Source organism: Fusarium subglutinans (assembly GCF_013396075.1).
Source record: "Fusarium subglutinans strain NRRL 66333 chromosome Unknown NRRL66333_c0000147, whole genome shotgun sequence".
NCBI lineage: Eukaryota > Fungi > Ascomycota > Sordariomycetes > Hypocreales > Nectriaceae > Fusarium > Fusarium subglutinans.
Genome location: NW_023502210.1, coordinates 1 through 19,957, shown reverse-complemented (window position 1 = coordinate 19,957; position 19,957 = coordinate 1). Strand labels below are relative to the sequence as shown.

Here is a 19,957-nt window from a genome sequence, read left to right as displayed (position 1 = left end):
CATAACTGTCTACTTGGCCCTAGGCCTCTTTCCTCCAGTCGCAGACTGTCCACTGCCACCAGGAGCAGCTCGCTTCTTGCCAGCTGACTTTGCGCTCTCCGAGTTGTCGCTGGGCTCTTCCTCATCATCTGAGTCAATGAGGCCAAGGAGGCCAATGCTTCGAGGTAAAGTGCTGGGGCCGACGCGCGGAGGAATGGGCGGGTAGTTGTTGGCATCTATGTGAGCCAGGGCACTTGCGTTGCCAGCCGCAGCCTCACGGTGGGCTTGACGGCGATGCTGCACCTCAAAAAGGCCTCGGAGAGAGTTGCTGATGTCGATTTGGACACGGAGATTCTCGATGGCCAAGTCGTGGGTCTTTCTCTTGCCATCTGCGGAAGTTTCAGTAGCGGTAGGCATTGGGGAAGCCGCAACTTGCTGGTCCTCGGTGGCTTCTATGATCCTAGCGACGGCAGAATTAATTTCCTGGCGGAGTCCAAAAACAAACTGCGCGCGGTCAGCGAGAAGCCAGGGCCATGATAATAACTGCGTACCTTGTCAGATTTACAGGCATGATCACCTTTCCAGTCACAGCGCTGGTGATGGTTGAGTCCGTCAAGCAACTCTACATCTTTCTCAGAGAGCTATCTAAAAATCAGCTACCAGTTCCAGACGAGGTTAAGCAGTCGACTTACAGGCTTCCAGTCGTTGTCTATATCTAGCTCGCATTCAAGGCACGACGGATAAGCGCCTACAAAAGGTTTAGCAGCTGAAACTCAGTCTGCGATAAGTAACCGCTTACTGTCACTGCGCAACGCGCAAGTTGTGGTTGAACATCCATACCCACGCCTGGCTCGAATAGGATGGGCGGGAGACCAGAGAAACGAATATTTCAGGCAATGAACACAGTGTCGCCTAATTCCATTAGCGTCTCTTCGTGAAGAAAAAGCAAGTTGAACTAGCACCTTGGGCAACTCGGTTGTCCGTACACCCGAACACAGCGACAAGTGGACGGGTGGCTTCAAATAGTGACGGAATATGGCCGTACGAACAAGCAAGAACTCTCAGGCTATTCAAAGATTAGCATAGAACAAGTTGAGAGTGAACGCGTGTTGATGAAGAGTGTTGAGGCTGGTCGTTGTACGTACGAAGTTGGAGAGCGCGGTGTTGAGAGGAGGTTGAAAAGAGAGGGTTCCAAAGATCGAGAATGCCGGATCAGGCTCACGGGGTAGACCCACTTTCGTGCCATTCCAAACTTGGCCTCATCTTCAAGATCGACCACGCATTGACCCAGCCGAAGGCAACCACCACAGCTCATCATATAAGAGCCGCCGCCGCCGCTACTACCACTACCACAAACGACAATGGAGACACTGAGCGCGACCTTTTTATCGAGACCCTACGGTTACAAATGGACATAAGCAATTCCCTGCGTGGGAGCCTTGAGACTCTACAACATCGCGGCTCATCTTGTGGCACCATTCACGCCAACTCAGAAGATGAGGACCTAGCAATGACCCCAAGGCTGGCAGTAAGCGATTTGCTCCCAGTGGCAAAGGAAAAGCGGCAGATGGTGGGAAGAAGCCCAGAAGGGGGTAGTCATCCACAGAGGTGTCTTGCATTAGGCTCATCAAGTTCTCACAGCGAACTGGAATGAAAAGGATCTGGTTTTCCCGCCTTCCAGTGTCATTGGCTTCATTGGAGGAAATCATGAGTAGTTACTGGATGAAGATCAGGCGAACAGTGCAATATCGACAAACGTCAGTTCAGGATGAGTATTGGACGACCGCTCGGTCCAGCGTACCAGTGGCAGTCTTGAGACGATTCATGACTACCTACCAGTGGCAGCAATGAACTATTATTCAAACAAGAGGCATCGATCTCTTCCTTTCTCTGATGTTTATCATGTCAAACTTCACTCCTGTTCTCGCAACAAATTTCACCTTCCCATATTCAAACATCGACCCCTATCCAGATCAAGACACTCATAACACATCACGACACTCAAGACACATCACGACTTCACCACTGCCATGTCTGACGTCCACGATGTCGCTCCCAACGATGAAGTGGCTTCCAACACTTCCTCTATGGTAGCTGAGTCCGGAAAGTCCGACATCGACGAGCCTTCGTCTACTACACCCACCAACGAGGGCGAGTCAAGCAGTACCTCTCAACCCGATCTCACCGTCATCCGCGCACCACGAATCGTCACGATCCATGTCGCCGGAGAGCTTCGCCTCATCGGTATTCTCGACCCTCTCGACAGAGCACTCGGCTACTACTTCGACAACCCCCACGACGAAGTCCTCGTCCGCAACGTGATGGCCCACTCCAACCTCGCCGTCCAAGCCGTCGTCTTCCAAGGCGAACGCAGCGTAGGCAACCACGTTGCTCGCAAACTGCCTTCCCTCTACCCCGGCCGTGCTGTTCGAGAATTCCACTTCAACCTCCCTTTTCGTGTTGCTAGTCCTGCTGCTTTTAGACAGCTGAAGCTCCCTCTTGGCTTTCGTCGTTGCTTCTTGGGACTGAAGCCGTCAGGTACGGTTGTGCATAAGTTGGCTAGAGATGCTGACTGTCCCCCGAAGTTGGTCAAGCGGTATAATCGGATCTTCCAGGCTTGGAAGGACAAGAATGGTGCGCTTCCGGACCGACAGTGTGATGTTGCGCTGATGGCGTGGCCGCGTATGGCGCATTGTGCTGGTGGAATGTCCTTGGAGTTTGTCCAGGAGCTCGAGGCTGATTCTCTTGGAGGCACCAATGTGGTCATGTGGTGAATGGGTCTTGGAAACTCTGAACTGGTTGAGATTTGGTTATTCTTGTTGATACGACCATGGCTGTTTGATCTCACCAGAGAGTAGATGTCTGAGGGAGTGGATGAATTGGGTATTGGCACTTTTGTAAGGTTGGATCTGATACCACCTGTAGCTGAACAGGTCAAGTCTGGACTCCTGGATGAGTCAGTGAACATAGACTGTTGACCACTAGATAGCTCAATTAGAGACCCTCCCTCCATTGATTGCCCCTGATCTTGTTTAAATCATCACTCAAGCTTAACATAACATGAGGAGCAATGACTCTGCTGTCCAGGAACTCTAAGTTCTTCACGGTCATTAAAGCTCTCAGCCACAAGCCTTCGCCACAAGCAACACATCTTGCTCTCAACTTCTACTCGGCATTTAGGATGGAGGTCACGGGTTCTCTGGCCTTGGCTCTATGATACGCCTCATGAGCCGTGTTTTAAAGGGCGCGACAGCTTCACGACGTCTCAGAACAGTGAGTAAACCACAAAAGTCATGTTGAACATCAAGTCGCATAAGCATGAAGTGTTCGCATGTAATTGATCACTAGACTAAGAAACTGCTTAGTGCTGTGACCACGTTACCGTAAGGCGTCCATGTCTAGTTCATTTGTGATCTCCCACTCACAAGACTGACCCAAATCCTCAGTGCAAAACTCCCAGGCATGGTTGCCTCCCGTGCTCAATGCCCCCAACATCCATGTTCCGTTCATCTAGTCCACTTCAATGACTTCATGCTTGACAGCACCATCATCGGCCTTGACGTCGTGAGCCACGAGCTCATAGGAAGTGAGTTCGGCCTCGGCTTCCTCACGATCCAACTTGTTCTTCTTCTTGTCGTTCTTGAGCGATTTGGACTTGACCATCTCGTGAATGGAGTCTAGCTTCGCTTCCAGTGATTCAAACTTCCTTTTCTGTACTCGACGAATGCCAAGAAGCTGCTTCTCGATGTCGGCAAGTCTCTTCTCCACGTTTGAGCTTTTAGAAGGACGAATGAGAGCCGTAGTCTCATCGGATAGAAAGGGAGCCTGTGTTCAATAAGCTTTTGTTGTTCTGGTTCTGTAACACCAAATACTTACAACATCGTCAAAAGTGGTGTCTTTGGCTTCAGACTTGACTTCGGCCTTGGCTTCGGACTCATCATGGGTAGCAGGGACAGACTCCGCAATGAAGAGAATCTGCTGCTCCTCCTCGCTCTTGTTGGTCGGGTAGATGACCTTATCAGCAGGGAACTTCACACCCCAAGTCGAAGACAACTAGTCTCGGTAGGGACGGAGTTCCTTGTGATCAGGCCCGTGGATACAAGCGAGGAAAAACCAGGCTGGATAGTGGATTCTTTTGGCTCCCGTGGCAAAAATCGATAACGATTTGTAGACCGAACAAAGGGTGATGTGAGCCACCTTGCTTGAGTTTAGGCTCCTCATTTCGCAACGAACGAATCTTGCAAGGTTGTTTGCGAGAAGGACGCTCATATCTTTCCTCACTATAGCGAAATTCTTCTCGAGCGTGGAGATGACTTTCTGCATGACTGGGCTCTGGTATTCCGGGTTCCGCTTGCAGCGATCCATTTCGTCTTGGAAACTGTTCGCGGCACCGGGACAACTCGATAGATGCGCTCCAAACATTGTTCTCTGGGAATGAGTCAGTAAGCAAGTCTAATGAGCCATGAAACTGATTTAAGCGACATGCCTCTTTTCCCGCTGCTTGTTGTGTGTGGTGATGTTGAAGAATGAGGGTGAAAAAGGTGGAGGTGGAGGAGATGATGCGAGAGTCAAGATGCAGATGTGAAGGTGGGGCATGAGAAGGCTTGGAGTTCAGAGGGCAGTCCCCGGGGGATAGAAGAATTGACCGGTCTTGTAAACTCAAGATCCACTCTCATCTTGCTCTTGAGTCTTAGCTCATCCAACCCAAGACAGATTCCCATTCTCAGCCTCGATTAGTACGCCCAAGTTGAACGAACAACACACATGATATGAACTCAAACTCAATGCCCAGTTCCCAATATTCTCAATTTTCTTTGTCTTATCTTATCTTGTCTCATATCACATAAAAATCTATCAATCTATACCATACACATCCTCCCCCGAGAAATCAATCAGCGTAGCTTCATTCGCCACAAACTCCTCCTCCCAAGCAGACTTCTCTGAATGTCGTCTTTCTAAACCACGTTTTGATATCGGGAGTCTATCGCGCAGTGCGTCTTGTTTCGTGTCCTTTGTTAAATCGCCCGCTTTGGTCGTCATTCCTCGCTCAGCCGAGCTTATCTTTGTCGTCAGGCCTGGCTCCGCGTAGTCAACTCTCGTGGAGCTCTTGCTGTCGGCTAGGTCTTCTCTTGCGTGGTAGGATTCTCCCTGCGTGTAGGCCGGTGAGGGTTCGTCGTCTTCGTCGTCGAGGGTCTTGGCGGGTCGTAGTTTGTCGGGTTTTGTGGTGATCGTTGTGTCTGGTACACGTTCACTAAATCATCAGCCTGCCATCACAGCTCGCTCAGAGTGGGCAACTTACCTATTTACACGCCAGTACGGGGACGCTTCCAACAATTCCAAATCCACAATCCCCTCTGCATCCAAAATCTTGGGGATAACGTGTTCGCGACCAACAGGTATGTTCAAAATACTTCGTACAAGGCTGACAGCCTGTTCAGGCACAGAACCCACAACATTCGTCTCGGGGTCTGTCATGATCCACTCAAGCAGCCGACGGGGGAGCACTGTCTGTTTCAGGATTTCCCAATTCTCGTCGTCGGCGTACACGGTGAAGCCGACTGTGTCTTTGATGTCGAGGCCGCCCATGGGGTTGACGGCGGTAATGAAGGCGCTGCCGGAGCGGTAGATCAGTTGTGATTGGAAGCCCGACGCGAGGCGGACTTCGGAGTGTTCGAGGGTTTCGCGGAGCCAGGATGTTGCTTTTGGGGTTGTTGTTCGGGGGCTTTTGAAGTGTACGGCGATGCTGCGGGGGTTAGTGAGAGCAGAGGTTGTGGGGGATGAGGGACGCACCGGAGAAGTTGGTCAGCTTTTGAGGAGAGCTCATAGGGGAGTTCGATTGATTTGAAGTTCTCGTCGGCAGGTCCTTGGTCTTCAACGTGCTTTGAGAGATACCGTGAATCGAGACCAGCCCACACGAGCAAGTTGTCAAGCATCCAAACAGTCTTGGGATCAAAATCCAACAGGTTCAACTTCCCTGTGAAGGCCTCCTTCAAATTCTGTCGATCTGCAACAGAAAACTCCATCGTCGAAGCACACAACAACACGCCATCCGCCGTCGATACAGGAAAGACATTACTCCTCGCGAACCGCTCTTTGTCAAAGATGTGACCAAACTCTGGTATCCGTTGACTCACGGCGACGAGAAGACCTCTAGCTGTGTTGTCGCGCGAACAATCTGGACTCAATGATGAGACATTCATAAGGGTGTCGAAGATCAGACCGGAGTCATTCTGTTTCACGTCGAGGAATTTGACGAAGAAGTCGTGGAGTTCGGGGTAGTGTTTGCTCAGGTCGTTGATTTCGGGGCTTTCGAGTTTCGGTGACCATGTGCAGTCGGCGGCGTTGAGCCATGTCACGGCTTCACCCGGTGCGATGGCGATGATGGCCTTTTCAGCGAACGCAAGTCTGTTCATGTTAGCAGTGAGGTATCATGAGTCAAGGTTACTCACTTGAGATCCGCCGCATCGTCCGGTGAGAGATCCAGTCTCATCTTGTCCAGGGCCCGATACAACTCATCCGTCAACCAAAGATCCGCAGGGTCGAGTTCCGCATCAAAGTCGCGCTTCTCTAAGACATCGACGATCGTTCGGTAGCTTGCATTCTGAAGCCGTAGCGTCTGTGTGTAAAACTCTCGTAATGACACGAGCTCCGACTTGCTGGCGTCCCAATCTGAGGGCACAGGAAAGACTGGCGACTTTGAAAGTGTGCTGGATATCTCACATGTGTCTTCCAGTAAGCATTCGCTCAGCGGTCTCCATATTGGATGGACGTAGACTAGCTGCTCTTTCTCAAACGTGTTCCTGGTCGCGTGAGCATGTCATCATGAATTTGATGAGTGTACATACCTGACTTTTTGTTGACTCGCAGCAGGATCTTTGGAGTCTTCACACTCTGCTTGTATCCGAAGGTATAGTTCCAGAATTCGACGAGGAAATTCAACTGTCGACGCTTTCGTTCGTCGTATCCGCACCAACATTTCGAGAAAGAAATCTAGATCATCATGATACTTGGCAAACGCCCTGAGACACCTCCACTGCCCAAACCCCCCCTCAGACCGTATCGGCGGATCAAGTCTGAGAAACGGAAAGGGCTCTCCTTCCAGCATATATCGATTTCGGAGGTAGTGCAGCTTCGGCAGCGGGATATACGAGTTCCCCAGGGGTCTGTACTTTCCATCCTGGCAGAGCACGCGTATGGCCTTGATGTCGAACATGGAGTCTGGGTTCTCCTTGGCGTAGATCTTGTCCCTCTTCCAGGCCTGCTGGAGATAGTTGAGGAACTCCTCCGGGTGCTGCTTGCTCATCTCGATGCATTTGGGCGCTACGGAACGACCCCGCTCGCTGAACTCGAAGAGCCGGGGCTCTGAGGCTCCGAAGCCTCCATAGCTCCTGGAAGAAGTGCTGCTGGTGTCTCCACGATCGCCACGCAGTAATTGCATCGGAAGCGACTGAAGTGTGTTTTGTTATTTTCGTCTAGGTGAAAGGGGACTCCCCAGATTTAGAGATCTGGAGTCGGGTTGCAAGCAAGCAAGCAGACTCACTCACTCACCGACAAAGTACCTAGCCTTTGACGTGGCATTCAGTGGGGTCCGTTACAGGGGGGAGGGCGGAAAAGACTAAATTCCGGTGCACCAGCCACCAATCAGAATGTCGCCCTGCTCAATTTTCATCGCCTTATCGTGGAATGGTCTCCGCAATCAGCAGCAATTGTTGTTGTCAATTCTGCCAAATCGCTCAGACGCGGAGAGAAAGACGTGACTTGGGCATTCGCTACGTCATTTCCGTGAAAAGCATGATTGGTTTGCCCCTGACTTACCCTGTAACTCTCGAAAGCAGATTTGTTAGCCTCTATGATGTGCTATTTGCAGTAGACATAAAATCTGATTAAAATTTCTTCAATCGTGACAGAACTTTAAATAATTTTTCTTAAGGATCAGCAGGAGACAGGGGACTCTAGCGCACGACTAGGGTAGATCCGGGACACCACTAGTCAAGACAAGCTTCGGTATAGGGTGAGTTGCAGTTCTTATGTGACATCGTCAGGTTCAATTACGAAGAGGATGATGAAAGCGTATAAACAATTGTAATGAGATAGAATTGAAGTTAAATGATCGCTATATGCCAAGATCAAAAGTTTCTGTAATGCTTGACTCATAACTCCTCATATAGAGTCAAATATATGAATTACATGCAGTTCATTGATTCAGAATGAACCTCATCGGTTTCTTTCACGTCATTCCATCCAAGACTCATATTAGCAATTAAGAATCATAAGCGATACACATTCAATAGCCACGAGTGTAATATTGACTCATTCTTATTGAGACTTTCTCATCGACTCATTTTTCACTGATCATATTTCACGAGGTGTTGAAGCATCCGGCAAGCTTTCCTTGAAATTAACCGGAGTTCAGCCACCACGGGCCGCCATCGCGGCTCGTCCACGTCTCAAACACAATCCTACGTACGCAGTGTACAGCTACCAATCTCGCACAGGCCATCATCGTTCATTCCCTTTCATAGATATACATCTCATTGCATGCTTGTACACCCAGGCTCCAGGCCGCGCGCTGTCACCGACAAGTCAAACATCCAGTCAAGCTGACATTGAAACAATTCATCCATTTCAGTTCCTGACCGAATGGCTAGCGATCACACTCTGTCGTGCGACTTTGACAAGATCAACAGTATAATAGTCTTTTGGACTGAATGAATACCTCGCGACATGATGCCCCATACGCCACAGGCTTGACACCCGACCTGGCCTTACGCATTGAACCCAAACTTCCGTCAAGTATTCAGTGTTACAAGATTGGGCTTGGAGCCTTCTCACCTTCATGATCGACACACAACAGCATTGGAATTCGAGATTATGACGTCGAAGAAGACGATGCAGTCGGCAGCAGCTGAATCAGAAGACATCGACGGCCGGCAAGCAACCTACCTCATTGAGTCGATCTCGTCAACAAAGCCTAACGGACCTTCATTGATATCAGCCTTTGGCTGTAGCAATTGGTCAGTCATTATGGTATAATGTCTAAGTTATTAGCTAGATGTGTTATTTACAGTTGAGGCTCGTGGCTGAGAGCTTAAACCAGCAGACAGAACTTAGTGCCTGCAACGATTCATCAAAAGCCGTGAACCCATTTGCTATCAAAGCTTTCACGGGACCTTGGAAGCCGGCACTAGCCGTTCCTTCGGCAGGCCTATACCCACTGAACAGCACCCGCCAATGCGGCGTGAGAGATGAGATGTTACTGAACAAAGGTCGCGCCCGATTCGACTATTGCTCGACACAAGGAACCCGATACGGGAAAGTCAGCGTTGGAAAGCGTGCAAATCGACAACGCCCAAGCCCAGAATATTGGCCAGTCAATCTCGCATCTGGTACACTCCTCCCAGGAATGAACATCTAAGCTTTCGCCTCAACTGAACCAGAAATCGTCCCATGTCAGGCCCCGTCGTCTTCGTCATTGGGCACCTGCCCATTGTTCCTCGCATCTCAGCTTTAGAGCCTCGATATTGGCAGTTATCAACTACGATACCGATAGAGAAACAGCTGCCATGAAGCTGGTCCATGTATACGACGGAACTCGCAAGGTCATCGAAGATTGATCTCAGCCACGAGGCAATGAATAAACAGTCACGAAAAGGTTTTACTTTGATCCCCGATCAGGGGAAGATGACGTGGTCGAGTCGCTGTCAGTACCTCGAATCAGCGACCGAGCGCGCTTTCATCGCAACTTTGAGCACACCGCCGGAGGCTAAACCTCTATGCCACCTGCTGTCCATCAACCTTCGACTTTCGCCAATGAACTCTCCAAAAACACACTCTTGACTCTATTTCAGCCTCTCACTTCGCCTTCCTGAGACTACCCGAAATCTTACCCTCCGCCTGTCTTGGTGTTCTTCTGTTCGAGATGACGCCTTGCGTTAGTCGTGACTCTACAATCACAAAGTGCTGATAATCATCATCGTCATTGACAACACCGACATGTCGTCTGTCGTCATTCATCTCCGCACCGAGATAAAGCCGCCAGAGCTTCGCTCTCCATGTAATGAACCCTACTACGTCTTCGCCGAGTCTGTCCGTCCTGGTTCACGCGAAAATCAGAAGGAGTAAAGCGCCCCCCGAGCTACATAAGTATGAGAAGTACGGGCAAGAGATTGACTCATTGAAAGCGAAGATTGGGACTTTGAAATATAGAATTTAGACTTCTGAGCAAGAGAAATATATTACAGCGTCAGAACAAAGTAGCAAGTTGGAACAAGCTCGCCGGCGGGAACAAGATGAAGCGAGACACCTGGAGCTTCAGTCAGGACGGCATCATCTATCAATGCTAGAGAACGACAGGAGCGGACACTTCCCACGCTGCGCCAACCAATGCCATGCATGGGAAGTCCGAAGTCAACAGTAGGCACAACAGGTGGCTCCTCCCATATGTACGAAATCGTTTGGGATCATCCAATCTCGACCCGAAGCAATTTCCCAACTACCGCCCCTACTCAGGAACCGATTCCGAGGACTAATACCACGGAGTTGGCAATGGTGCATGGTCGAGAGTACCAGACCAGCAAGCGCCCTGCCCTCCCCTGCGCCCCCCAGATACAACCAGTCCACCGTCTTGTTGGGGCTGCATTCGGCAGAGGCAGCAGACAAAGCGACATCAATGGTCAATCACCCAACTCCCCATCTGAAGGACAAGTGAAAGAAAGTCAGCAGCAGCTCCTCCTCTCTTCTGGTCCAAGGCAGAGGAAAACACGCGAAAGCATTATTGTAAGTTGCCCTGAAATCTACCTTGTCATCACTAACCACGACTCAGTCATTCAAACCTACCCCGGAAAACGACCAGACTCTGCTCAGGATGCTGCGGTGGCCATTCGGAGTAGAGAATCAGATGATACTGGATGGTAATCCTTCATTACGCAAATTGGCCGAGTAGCCAAAGAATCGGGAAGTAAGCAACACAAAAGAGCCATGAAGGAGTCCGAGCAGACAGGTAATAGCGTCGGTACGTCTAGACCAAGTGATTCCGCAACAACAGGTCAAGGGGAGAGGATGAACGTTATGATATTGTTGCCGTGAGAGGGTTTATCTCGGTTTCAGCTATTGTTTATGATGGCTGCTACAGCACAAATTCAACAACTATCAATGAAAAGACACAGGGAAACTCAAACAAAACCAGTCTGACAATGCAAAGAAACTAATCATTCTCATTCGCATCAACTGCTTCTTCTTCACCAGGGTAAATTATTCACCATCTCATGTCACCCGATGACCGCACATCGACCGACGTTTAGCCATTCCGGCCCGTCATCGCGGATGGTCTCCCACATGCTTACTACCAAATTAGGAGATACCGCAAGCACGCTTAACCGGCTTAAGCTTAGATCTCCACATTGCACTTGGCGTGTCAATCCGAAAGTGGTAGAAGCGCCAACTGGACTGTGCCAACTTCCCCAGACACAGTCCCCGAATATAAACACGACTGTCTCCCCATCTTCAACTTTCAGTCGTCACAGTTTCAACAATGGCGACAGTTACGCAAACCGATACGAGATCGGAGACCTTTGAGCTTCGGAGCTCACCCAGCCCAGCGCGGAATGTTCTCGATGACGCTGAACCTCCGCATTCATCGAAGCCAAGCACCGGCGAACTACTCAAGATTTTAAGCGCTGGCTTCAGTTTCTTCGTCGCTGGTGTCAATGACGGGAGTATCGGCGCTTTAGTTCCTCACATCATTCGAGATTACAATGTCACCACTGCAATCGTCTCCTCAGTGTAAGCAGCCATCTTCCCAACCCAACTCAACTCTTACTGACCATGGCAGTTACGGCGCGAACTTTATGGGCTGGTTCTTCGGCGCTTTCTCCAACACTCATCTCTGTGAATTCTTCGATCTCGGGTCAATGCTCACGCTGGGCGCTGTTCTGCAAGTCATCGCTCACGCGCTCCGATCATGGAAACCGCCTTTTCCGCTTTTCACCATCACCTTCTGGCTGGCGAGCCTTGGCCAAGCATATCAAGATACGCACGGGAATACATACGTCTCTGGAGTGAAGGGCTCTCATCGATGGCTGGCGTTCATTCACGCGATGTACATGGCTGGATGTCTTGTCGGCCCTTTCGTCGCGACCGGCGTTGCTTCTGCTGGAAGTACGTCAAGATGGTATTTGTTCTACACCTTCCCACTCGGTATCGGTGTTCTGAATGTTGCTTTCGTGATATACGCCTTTTGGGACACTCTGAGATTGAAGAGAAAGCAGCCGCCTACTGAACGGACTCTCGAGGCTGACGAATCGCCTGCATCAAGAAATGATGATGCATTCTCATTGATGAAGGAGACTTTGAAGAACAAAAACGTCTGGCTCATCAGTCTTTTCTTCTTCTTCTTCCTCGGCGCAACCCTTACGGCTAGCGGATGGGTTGTTGAATACTTGGTCGAGGTTCGCAACGGCGACATCAACCAGATGGGTTTCGTACCGGCTGGGTTCAGTGGAGGGTCATTACTTGGGAGACTGTTCCTTGCCGAACCGACACATCGCTTTGGAGTTCGCCCCATGATATTCGCCTTCACGATTTTCAGTATTGGGTTGCAAGTTTTATTCTGGCTGTACGTCTTCATTCGTGATGCTAGAGATTGAGCTGACGCCTGCAGGGTTCCCAACATCATCGCCGCTTCCATCGCCATCAGTCTGCTGGGCTTCTTCATGGGACCATATTTTGCTACAGTGCGCTCACCCCCCATCCTCAGAGTGCTCAGCTAACCAGACCAGGGTATCTCCGTCGCCTCGAAATTGTTCAATCCTCGTATTCAATCGACAGCTTTGGCATTTGTCTTTGTCTTTGCGCAGCTCGGAGGGTGTCTATTCCCAATCATCACTGGTCTTATCGCCGCCAGCGCTGGAGTGTCGATTCTTCAGCCTGTTCTTTGTGCGCTTCTAGTCGCTACGAGTGTTTCTTGGCTGTTTGTCCCGATGCCGAAGGAAGGCGACAATCCGACGCTGCATCAGGACTAGATATGGCACGCACAGCAGAGGGCCACATTAGAGAGGGTTGAAAGAGCTTGATTCTATCAGTGGATGGGGGGAGCGGAGCTCCTTATATACATACAGAGCATCTAATACTTGTCAGGGAAGTTAGGCCGATCAAGGCTACCCTATCCTTTAACACTAATCGAACCTCTTGAGTCCTGGGAAAGGAGCGGTACTCTACTGCTTCGGGGAGTCCTCCATCTTGTGGTGCTGATCTGGCTGTTGGGGAACATCGCTGATCGCAGCGTGGTGAACGGACCTTTTAGCGAGGGCTTTGCGGATCTTGTCGTGGTAGTCTTTGTCACCTGGGGTCAGGAAAGAGATTTCAGAAACACGAAAATTTGCTTTGCACCATCCGACCAAACCCAGTCGTAGGTCCAAGGCCTCATGGAGCGACGCCTGACTCAGGAATGCTTCGTGACACCAGGTAGCTAGCTCCCGACTAGACATGTCGCGGTGTCTGTTTAAGTATGTGTACATAATGTTGAGCTGTGCCAAATGATCCGGCAATTGTGACGCGCCGTCTGCATGCTGTGTCTCGTGTGGTTTGAGGATGATGGGGTTCTTCACACTGGCGAGAGCAGCGATGTCGATGAGTTCAGACAGGCAGCCCAGCCTGATGGCCTCCTCGAATGCGTTGTGCCAGGTGAGATCAATAAAAAGCGTAGCGGCAGCCTTGCCAGCTCGAGTGACGGTTCCGTTTTCGTCGATGAGACTCCTGCGTAAGATACTTAGAAGGGAGGAAGAAATGCAATGTCTGAAGGCTTACATCGCTTTGAGATCCTCTAGCCCACGGAGATAGACTTCCTCTTTCTGAGGATCGAGGAAGTCGAAAGTACCGACAGAGTCAATCCCTGCACTCTTCAAAGCTAACATGGCCGTTGTGAAGCAGTCTTTCAGGAGACTGGGAGGCGAGACCTCGAGTAGGGTCTCATCATATGTCTTCATCGTGTATAGGCGGTAACAGAGCCCTGGTTGACTTCGTCCGGCGCATGCAGCTCTCTGGTCGGCGGTTGATTTGGAGATTGGCGCAGCTTGGATGGTATTCATTTTGACGCGAGGGTTAAAGACCGACTCCATCTCGACACCACAGTCTACAGCAGAGATTAGCTTCTCAACACCGATGAGGATATCCATTGACCTACCAACGACATAGACAATGCCATCGACAGCGACACTACTTTCGGCGATGTTGGTAGTAATAACGCACCTGCGCTTCTCACCAGAACAAAGGGCTTTCGCCTTTTCTGCCTCAGACAGTCTCCCATGCAATGGGAAAGTCTCCATATCTGGGATAGCGCCACGCAGCTTCTTGACCGCACGGTTCACTTGGGGTTTAGATGCCAAGAAGACAAGGATATCACCTGGGTCTTCGGACTCATGGATTTGTTGCACTAGATGAAAAGCCGTCTCGCAATAGTCGGGGTCAGCTTCGTTAATGTATTGGATCTGAACCGGGAATGAACACCTTTCGATTTTGAAGATTTGCGGAACGTTGAAGTAACTAGCGGACTTTTCGGACTCGGCTGCTGACATGATGACGACTTTGAGGTCGGAACGGAGAGCGAGGGCTTTCTTGAGTAGAGCAAGGAGAGGATCGACGTTTATTGTTTGCTCGTTGAGATCAAGGATGACGCATGACTGGAAAGATTTGTTAGTACTGGACAAATCGGAGCTGGCATACTCGACACTTACACAGCCGACCATTGTAGGATTGTTCCCAATTTGCTGGAGAAGCATCCCATCTGTCACGAACTTCAATCGGGTCTGTTTTTTGGTCTTGTTGTACTTCCGATACTGAACACCAACCTGTTCACCGAACGTAACTTCAAGCTCTACTGCGACGCGCTCACCCAACTCTCTGGCTGCGTCGGGGCTAGGTTGAGTGCAGACAACCTGCAGGCCTTTGTCGAGTTCGAGGTACATGATTCGCTTCGTGAGCTGTATCGAGTCTCCAGAGCCTGTCTCAGCGGCAACGACCACCACCTGCACTTCATTAGTCACGAATCGCAATAGAGGGCATTTGTAGGTGTAGTTACCTGGTTGTCTTTGTAAAGTCTGAGGAACTTGTTGAAAATCTCTACCTGCATGATGGGCAAATCGCGTTGCTGGCTCAGTGTTTCGAAGTAGCTGTGAGATCGGTTCTCGCCGGGGCGAAGGGGATTCCCTGTCGCAACTTCGTATTTGAGGACAGACTTGAGCATAGCTTGCTCCTCAGTCGGGGGTGCCATGATTGAGAGTGGAGCGCTTCTCGGAGCTGATTGTGATGGTAATTGTGATGGTAATCGTGATAGCAATTGTGTTAAGTTGAGATTCGAGAGAGAAGAGAGACTTGCCTTGTGGGCTCGAGTGACATGTGCTCCTGCACGTACCCACTCACCGTGCGGGAGTGGAAGGAGTGCCCGGAGTTGAGGTGACACAAGGAAATGCCAGCCCTGACTTTGCTTACCAAACCAGTTCTGGAATTTCCAAAAAACCGGGAGTAGCGATCTTGGACTTGTCAAAAATTGCATCAAATCCCAAGGTAAACAAAATCTTCTGTATTATGCGACTCTCACTGACGAATAGCGCTAGATTCTCTCCTTCGCAAGCAGACAGAGCGCTCCCACTTGTCTATCTTCACCCAGCCAAGCGGCCATTCAGGCTTTCATTTTGGACAAAGATTTCCTTGCGCCTGCAACACTCCACTGCAACACTCCACTGCAACACTGCGAAGAATCATGGATGAGCGCAAGAGAGATTCGAACAATTCTCCTTCATCTCATGCTCTTGAGAACGATCGCGCAAAGCGCGTGAACACTGAAGGCTCATCCAACGCCGTCGCCTCTACAAAGAAACAAGATGACCATCGCATCATTCAGCACCCAGGGTCGTATCATATCTATCAACCTTTGATCACGAATGAACAGTGGAATGGCATAGTTGGCCCTAAGATACCACTGGACCACGGAAGTTTTGCGTACCACACTTCTGGCTGAAAAGCATTTGTCGATTCCATGGCAAAAAACATCAGAGAGGGACGTTCCGATATGTACGATGGTCATCGTGAGCTGTTTACAGTTTGTACCCACGTCTTTCTATGTTCACCTATTTCTCTTTTCTCGCCTGTCTATGGTCTCTCTTGCGATGCGCCACTCTCAGATCAGACCCGAACAGCGACACTGAGTCTCCTTGGTCGCAAACTTCAGTACGTCAGTTGACGCAAATTATGACACATTCTGTCTTCCGGGGTAATATGAGCCATTTGGCTACCGTCATCCAATATGCTATCATCCTGCGAACAGATGACCGAAGACCTTGGGTAATGGCGATTCGAAACCCAACGAGTGGCGGCACGCTGGCCCGGTTGAAGAATTGCATGAATGATAGACTGGGAGCCGATGGGATGCTTCAAGACCCGGTATCGTTCCTCCATTATCTTTCTGCACCATTGCCTATGGCAGAAAAATCTGCCTTGTTGGACGTGATGTGGTCTCTCAAACGTATCATCAAATTCCCTTCAACAGACACTCCTGGAACCCTGTACCACTTTGGTGATCCTGTCTATCACGTTACAGCAACCGACATCAAGAACGTCCAACTTGCGATTGACAACTCTAACTGGGATGGAATACCTCGATTTCCCCGTACAAGCCAATGCCATCGGCTCTTTATGCAGAGGTCTGATAAGCCAGAAGGTGGGCCAGATTTCGACCAACTCGCTGAGTTCTACTGTCGAGCATGGCACTTCGAGCAGCGGGAAATTGCTGAGTCTTCTATTGGTCGAAGTTGACATCTCCCCTTTCGCGGCTGTTGAGGAAGAAAACCGCCAGCCTCGGTATACTCAAGGGCCTAGACTCAAAGTGCATATGATGTACATGAGCGAGGAAGTTGTCGTCACTATCCTGAACTCTTGCGTCCAATTCCGCGACGCGATCCTGCCTATTTACCCACCAGAGGTGTGGTCATATCATTTGAACCTTGCACCATCCGCGTACACTGCAAGACAAACATGTCCAGGGAAGCAGAGAGGGATCAGAGGAAGAGGGAGGAGAGAGATCAGGAACAGGACGACTACCGTCTCTGGAGTAAAGAAAGAACTATTATGTCCGGGTCCTGTTTAATTAGTTATCAGAAATTCCTTAAACCAATCTCGCTCATGAAAAATGAACCTCCCATTGTCAATATCACCTGTTAAGGTACTAAAAGTGACTTATGCGCTAGAATATCACAAAGATCTCAAAAACCTTCAAGCGCTTCAACCTTTGTGATGCTCTTCAGACGACTTAATCATGCCTTTGCACTTTTAAACAATGGTGGATTTCTTACGTGCAGCCCCGAGGCCATGAGATTATGGTCTTGGCGACTAGCTTTTATCCTGTATGGGCTATTGAAGGGTACATATACCAAGAATTCAGGATGATCTCACGGGGTAGCGGTCAGGCAAGCCACACGCTAGGGTGGCGCAGGGGCATGCAAGCTGCTGTCAGGAAATCCCCAGGTCAGATCCACCTAACCGTGCGTATCTTAGCTTAGTTTCCCTTATCTAATGCAAGGCTAATATAAATTAGCCTTAACTTAACTAATTTAACTTAACCTTTTTAAGGCCTCTTAAACCTTATTTATTTACTTACTTCAGTATAAATTAGCTAGTTATTATAGTTATAAGCCTAAGTAAAAAGTTATTTTAGTAACTTTTACTACACTTATCTTATATTTATTTACCTTTTTTATTATAACTATTATATTATTACCCTCTTCCTTAGCGTAATAAGGCTACGTAAGAAAATTTCTTATCCCTTTTTATTGCTCTATACTGCCTTTTTATCTACTATTATAACGTATCTAAGATAATAATGTCAGTGCTGGCTAATACTAATTTAATAAATTTAGTTATACTAAATTCCTTAAAGAAGTAGCTATAATAAATTCAAATTCTTAAAATATAAACTAAAACTATAGGTATTTAAAAGCTTATTAATTCTAAGCTTCTAGATACTAATAATAATATTCCTATAGTACCTAAACCTAAGCAGTTTAAAGATTTTAAAGCTATAAAGCTTAAAAAATATAGAGTTATTTAAATAGAAATCGTAGTAAAATACACTACCTATATAGGTAATAAGCTTACACTAGCAGTTCTATAACCTCTTTTAAGTACTCCTACTAATAATTAACTCTATAAGCAATTTAAGCTATATTAGGTATTTATATAGTAGAAAAGCAAGGTAACTAAGATATATACAAATTAGCTTTAAACCGTAATAGTATATATCCTAAAAATGGTTAATCTAGGCATAGTAACTGCAGTAAAAATATAGTTATAATATAACTAAAAAGGCTATTATTCCATTTAATAGCTTCTTTATAGCATAAAAAAAAGCTATGGCTTATTAAGCATTAAAAATATAATAAAGGTAACTATAAAGTACGCTAAGATCCTAAGTAAAGTAAAAAGAGTAAAAGTTAATCCTTAAGATTAGCTTAATTACTAGCATTTTATCTTTACATATATAAAGTTATATAGAATTAGTAAAGTCCAGGGACTACTTATAATAATTAACTTTATTAATACAGTTAGTATAAAGATAGCTTCTAGTTAGGCTACTTATATAAAACTTATAGCTAATATAGACTAAGCAGATAAAAAGCTATATTATAATATAGCTAATATAGCGTAGCAGTTTAGAGCCTAGCTTTAAAAAAACTATTATATAGAAGCGCTAATAATTAATATAACCCTTGTAAAAGAAAGTAATTACAGTAAACCTTAAGAATACTTACAATCTAGCAATTAAAAAGAATCTAAGACCTGCCTATATAAACGGAAAAAACACTATTAGAACCCTAAGAGCTATAGCTATATTAAGGTTACCCTAGGCAAAGCTTATAAAAGCTAAACCTTAAAGATAACTAAAATAGAAATTATAGCAATTTAAGCTAAACTAAAAAAACCTATATAAAATAAGCTTAAATAGAAGTTTACAGTAAAAGGCTTATCCCTAGAGTTTAAAATTAAAAATAGTAAAGGAAACTCTAACTAGGGCCTAGATAGCTTTAATATAGCAGGGATTAATCTAGAACTAATTATTAAAACTAAATATTCTCTAGTAATATATATAGGTAATAAACTAAAGTACTTTCTAGTTAATTTAACTCTATTTAATAATTACAGGGCAAGTTATTTAGTAAATAATATTAATCTCTTAAAAAAGGGATCTTTTATAAAGGCTTATAATAAATAGGTTAAGGTAGGTAATACTTGCTTTCTTATTACAGGCTATAAAATAAAAATTATTAGAAACCTTCTAAATAGACCTAAAGGAAAGAAAACTTGCTTACTTATACTTAATAAAGTAGTAATTATCTATGTTGTAGTTATCTATAGTTTTTATATAAATATTATATTAAAAGTACTTTTTATAAATATAAAGATTTAGTATACTAGTTATAATTATACTCTTTACTATAAAGAACCTAAGTAAAGTATTATTATTACTTAAATAGAATGCTACTATAACCTTATTTTTTTTTAATTATTTTCCTTTAATATAAGCCAATTTCTTATTACCCTAAACGCTTAATTCTAATAATCTAAGGTATAGTCCTAATTTCCTTACTTATAATACAGTTTACTATAATCTCCTTAAGAAGCTATAGTATATAATATTGCCCTTTTTATAATAAGCTGTATAAAAGGCTAGATTTAGAATAACTATAGTACTTAAAAGCAGAATATCTTAGAAGTTAGGGAGTAAGAGAACTTATAAAAAGGGCATAAAGGGTAAGAGTAAATAGAATAAAGTAAATTAAGTATTTAATCTGTATATAAATATATATATATAGTATAGTTAGCAGGAAACTATTAAGATACTGTGCCCCTTATCCTTTCTAGTAAATTTATTAGAATCTTTAGGACTATAAAGAAGGCTTTAATAGTATAAAGTAGCTATTAGTAATTAAAG

General features: G+C 46.8%; 6 protein-coding genes across 6 annotated transcripts; 3 read left to right on the top strand and 3 right to left on the bottom strand.

The window, feature by feature from the left end:
• Positions 1-9: 9 nt before the first annotated feature.
• On the bottom strand, positions 10-1,294 carry FSUBG_9446 (uncharacterized protein; the record flags this gene model as incomplete). The annotated part of the gene is made up of 5 exons (XM_036687960.1): positions 10-483; positions 531-620; positions 672-727; positions 966-1,045; positions 1,125-1,294. The coding sequence occupies 5 exons, from the start codon at positions 1,292-1,294 to the stop codon at positions 10-12; spliced, it is 870 nt and encodes a 289-aa protein (XP_036535023.1).
• Positions 1,295-2,009: 715 nt separating this feature from the next.
• FSUBG_9445 (uncharacterized protein) lies at positions 2,010-2,753 on the top strand (the record flags this gene model as incomplete). Its single annotated transcript, XM_036687959.1, has 1 exon — positions 2,010-2,753. One exon carries the CDS (start codon positions 2,010-2,012, stop codon positions 2,751-2,753), a length of 744 nt encoding a protein of 247 aa, XP_036535022.1.
• A 736-nt stretch (positions 2,754-3,489) lies between these two features.
• FSUBG_9444 (uncharacterized protein) lies at positions 3,490-7,417 on the bottom strand (the record flags this gene model as incomplete). The annotated part of the gene is made up of 8 exons (XM_036687958.1): positions 3,490-3,804; positions 3,856-4,032; positions 4,213-4,407; positions 4,852-5,230; positions 5,279-5,722; positions 5,770-6,384; positions 6,429-6,779; positions 6,825-7,417. 8 exons carry the CDS (start codon positions 7,415-7,417, stop codon positions 3,490-3,492), a joined length of 3,069 nt encoding a protein of 1,022 aa, XP_036535021.1.
• Positions 7,418-11,509: 4,092 nt separating this feature from the next.
• FSUBG_9443 (bypass of stop codon 6) lies at positions 11,510-12,998 on the top strand (the record flags this gene model as incomplete). Its single annotated transcript, XM_036687957.1, has 4 exons — positions 11,510-11,760; positions 11,810-12,592; positions 12,638-12,710; positions 12,756-12,998. The coding sequence occupies 4 exons, from the start codon at positions 11,510-11,512 to the stop codon at positions 12,996-12,998; spliced, it is 1,350 nt and encodes a 449-aa protein (XP_036535020.1).
• Positions 12,999-13,190: 192 nt separating this feature from the next.
• On the bottom strand, positions 13,191-15,244 carry FSUBG_9442 (ATP-binding protein PRP16; the record flags this gene model as incomplete). Its single annotated transcript, XM_036687956.1, has 4 exons — positions 13,191-13,731; positions 13,783-14,654; positions 14,709-14,999; positions 15,053-15,244. The coding sequence occupies 4 exons, from the start codon at positions 15,242-15,244 to the stop codon at positions 13,191-13,193; spliced, it is 1,896 nt and encodes a 631-aa protein (XP_036535019.1).
• A 489-nt stretch (positions 15,245-15,733) lies between these two features.
• Positions 15,734-16,785, top strand: FSUBG_9441 (uncharacterized protein; the record flags this gene model as incomplete). Its single annotated transcript, XM_036687955.1, has 2 exons — positions 15,734-15,972; positions 16,155-16,785. The coding sequence occupies 2 exons, from the start codon at positions 15,734-15,736 to the stop codon at positions 16,783-16,785; spliced, it is 870 nt and encodes a 289-aa protein (XP_036535018.1).
• Positions 16,786-19,957: the final 3,172 nt, after the last annotated feature.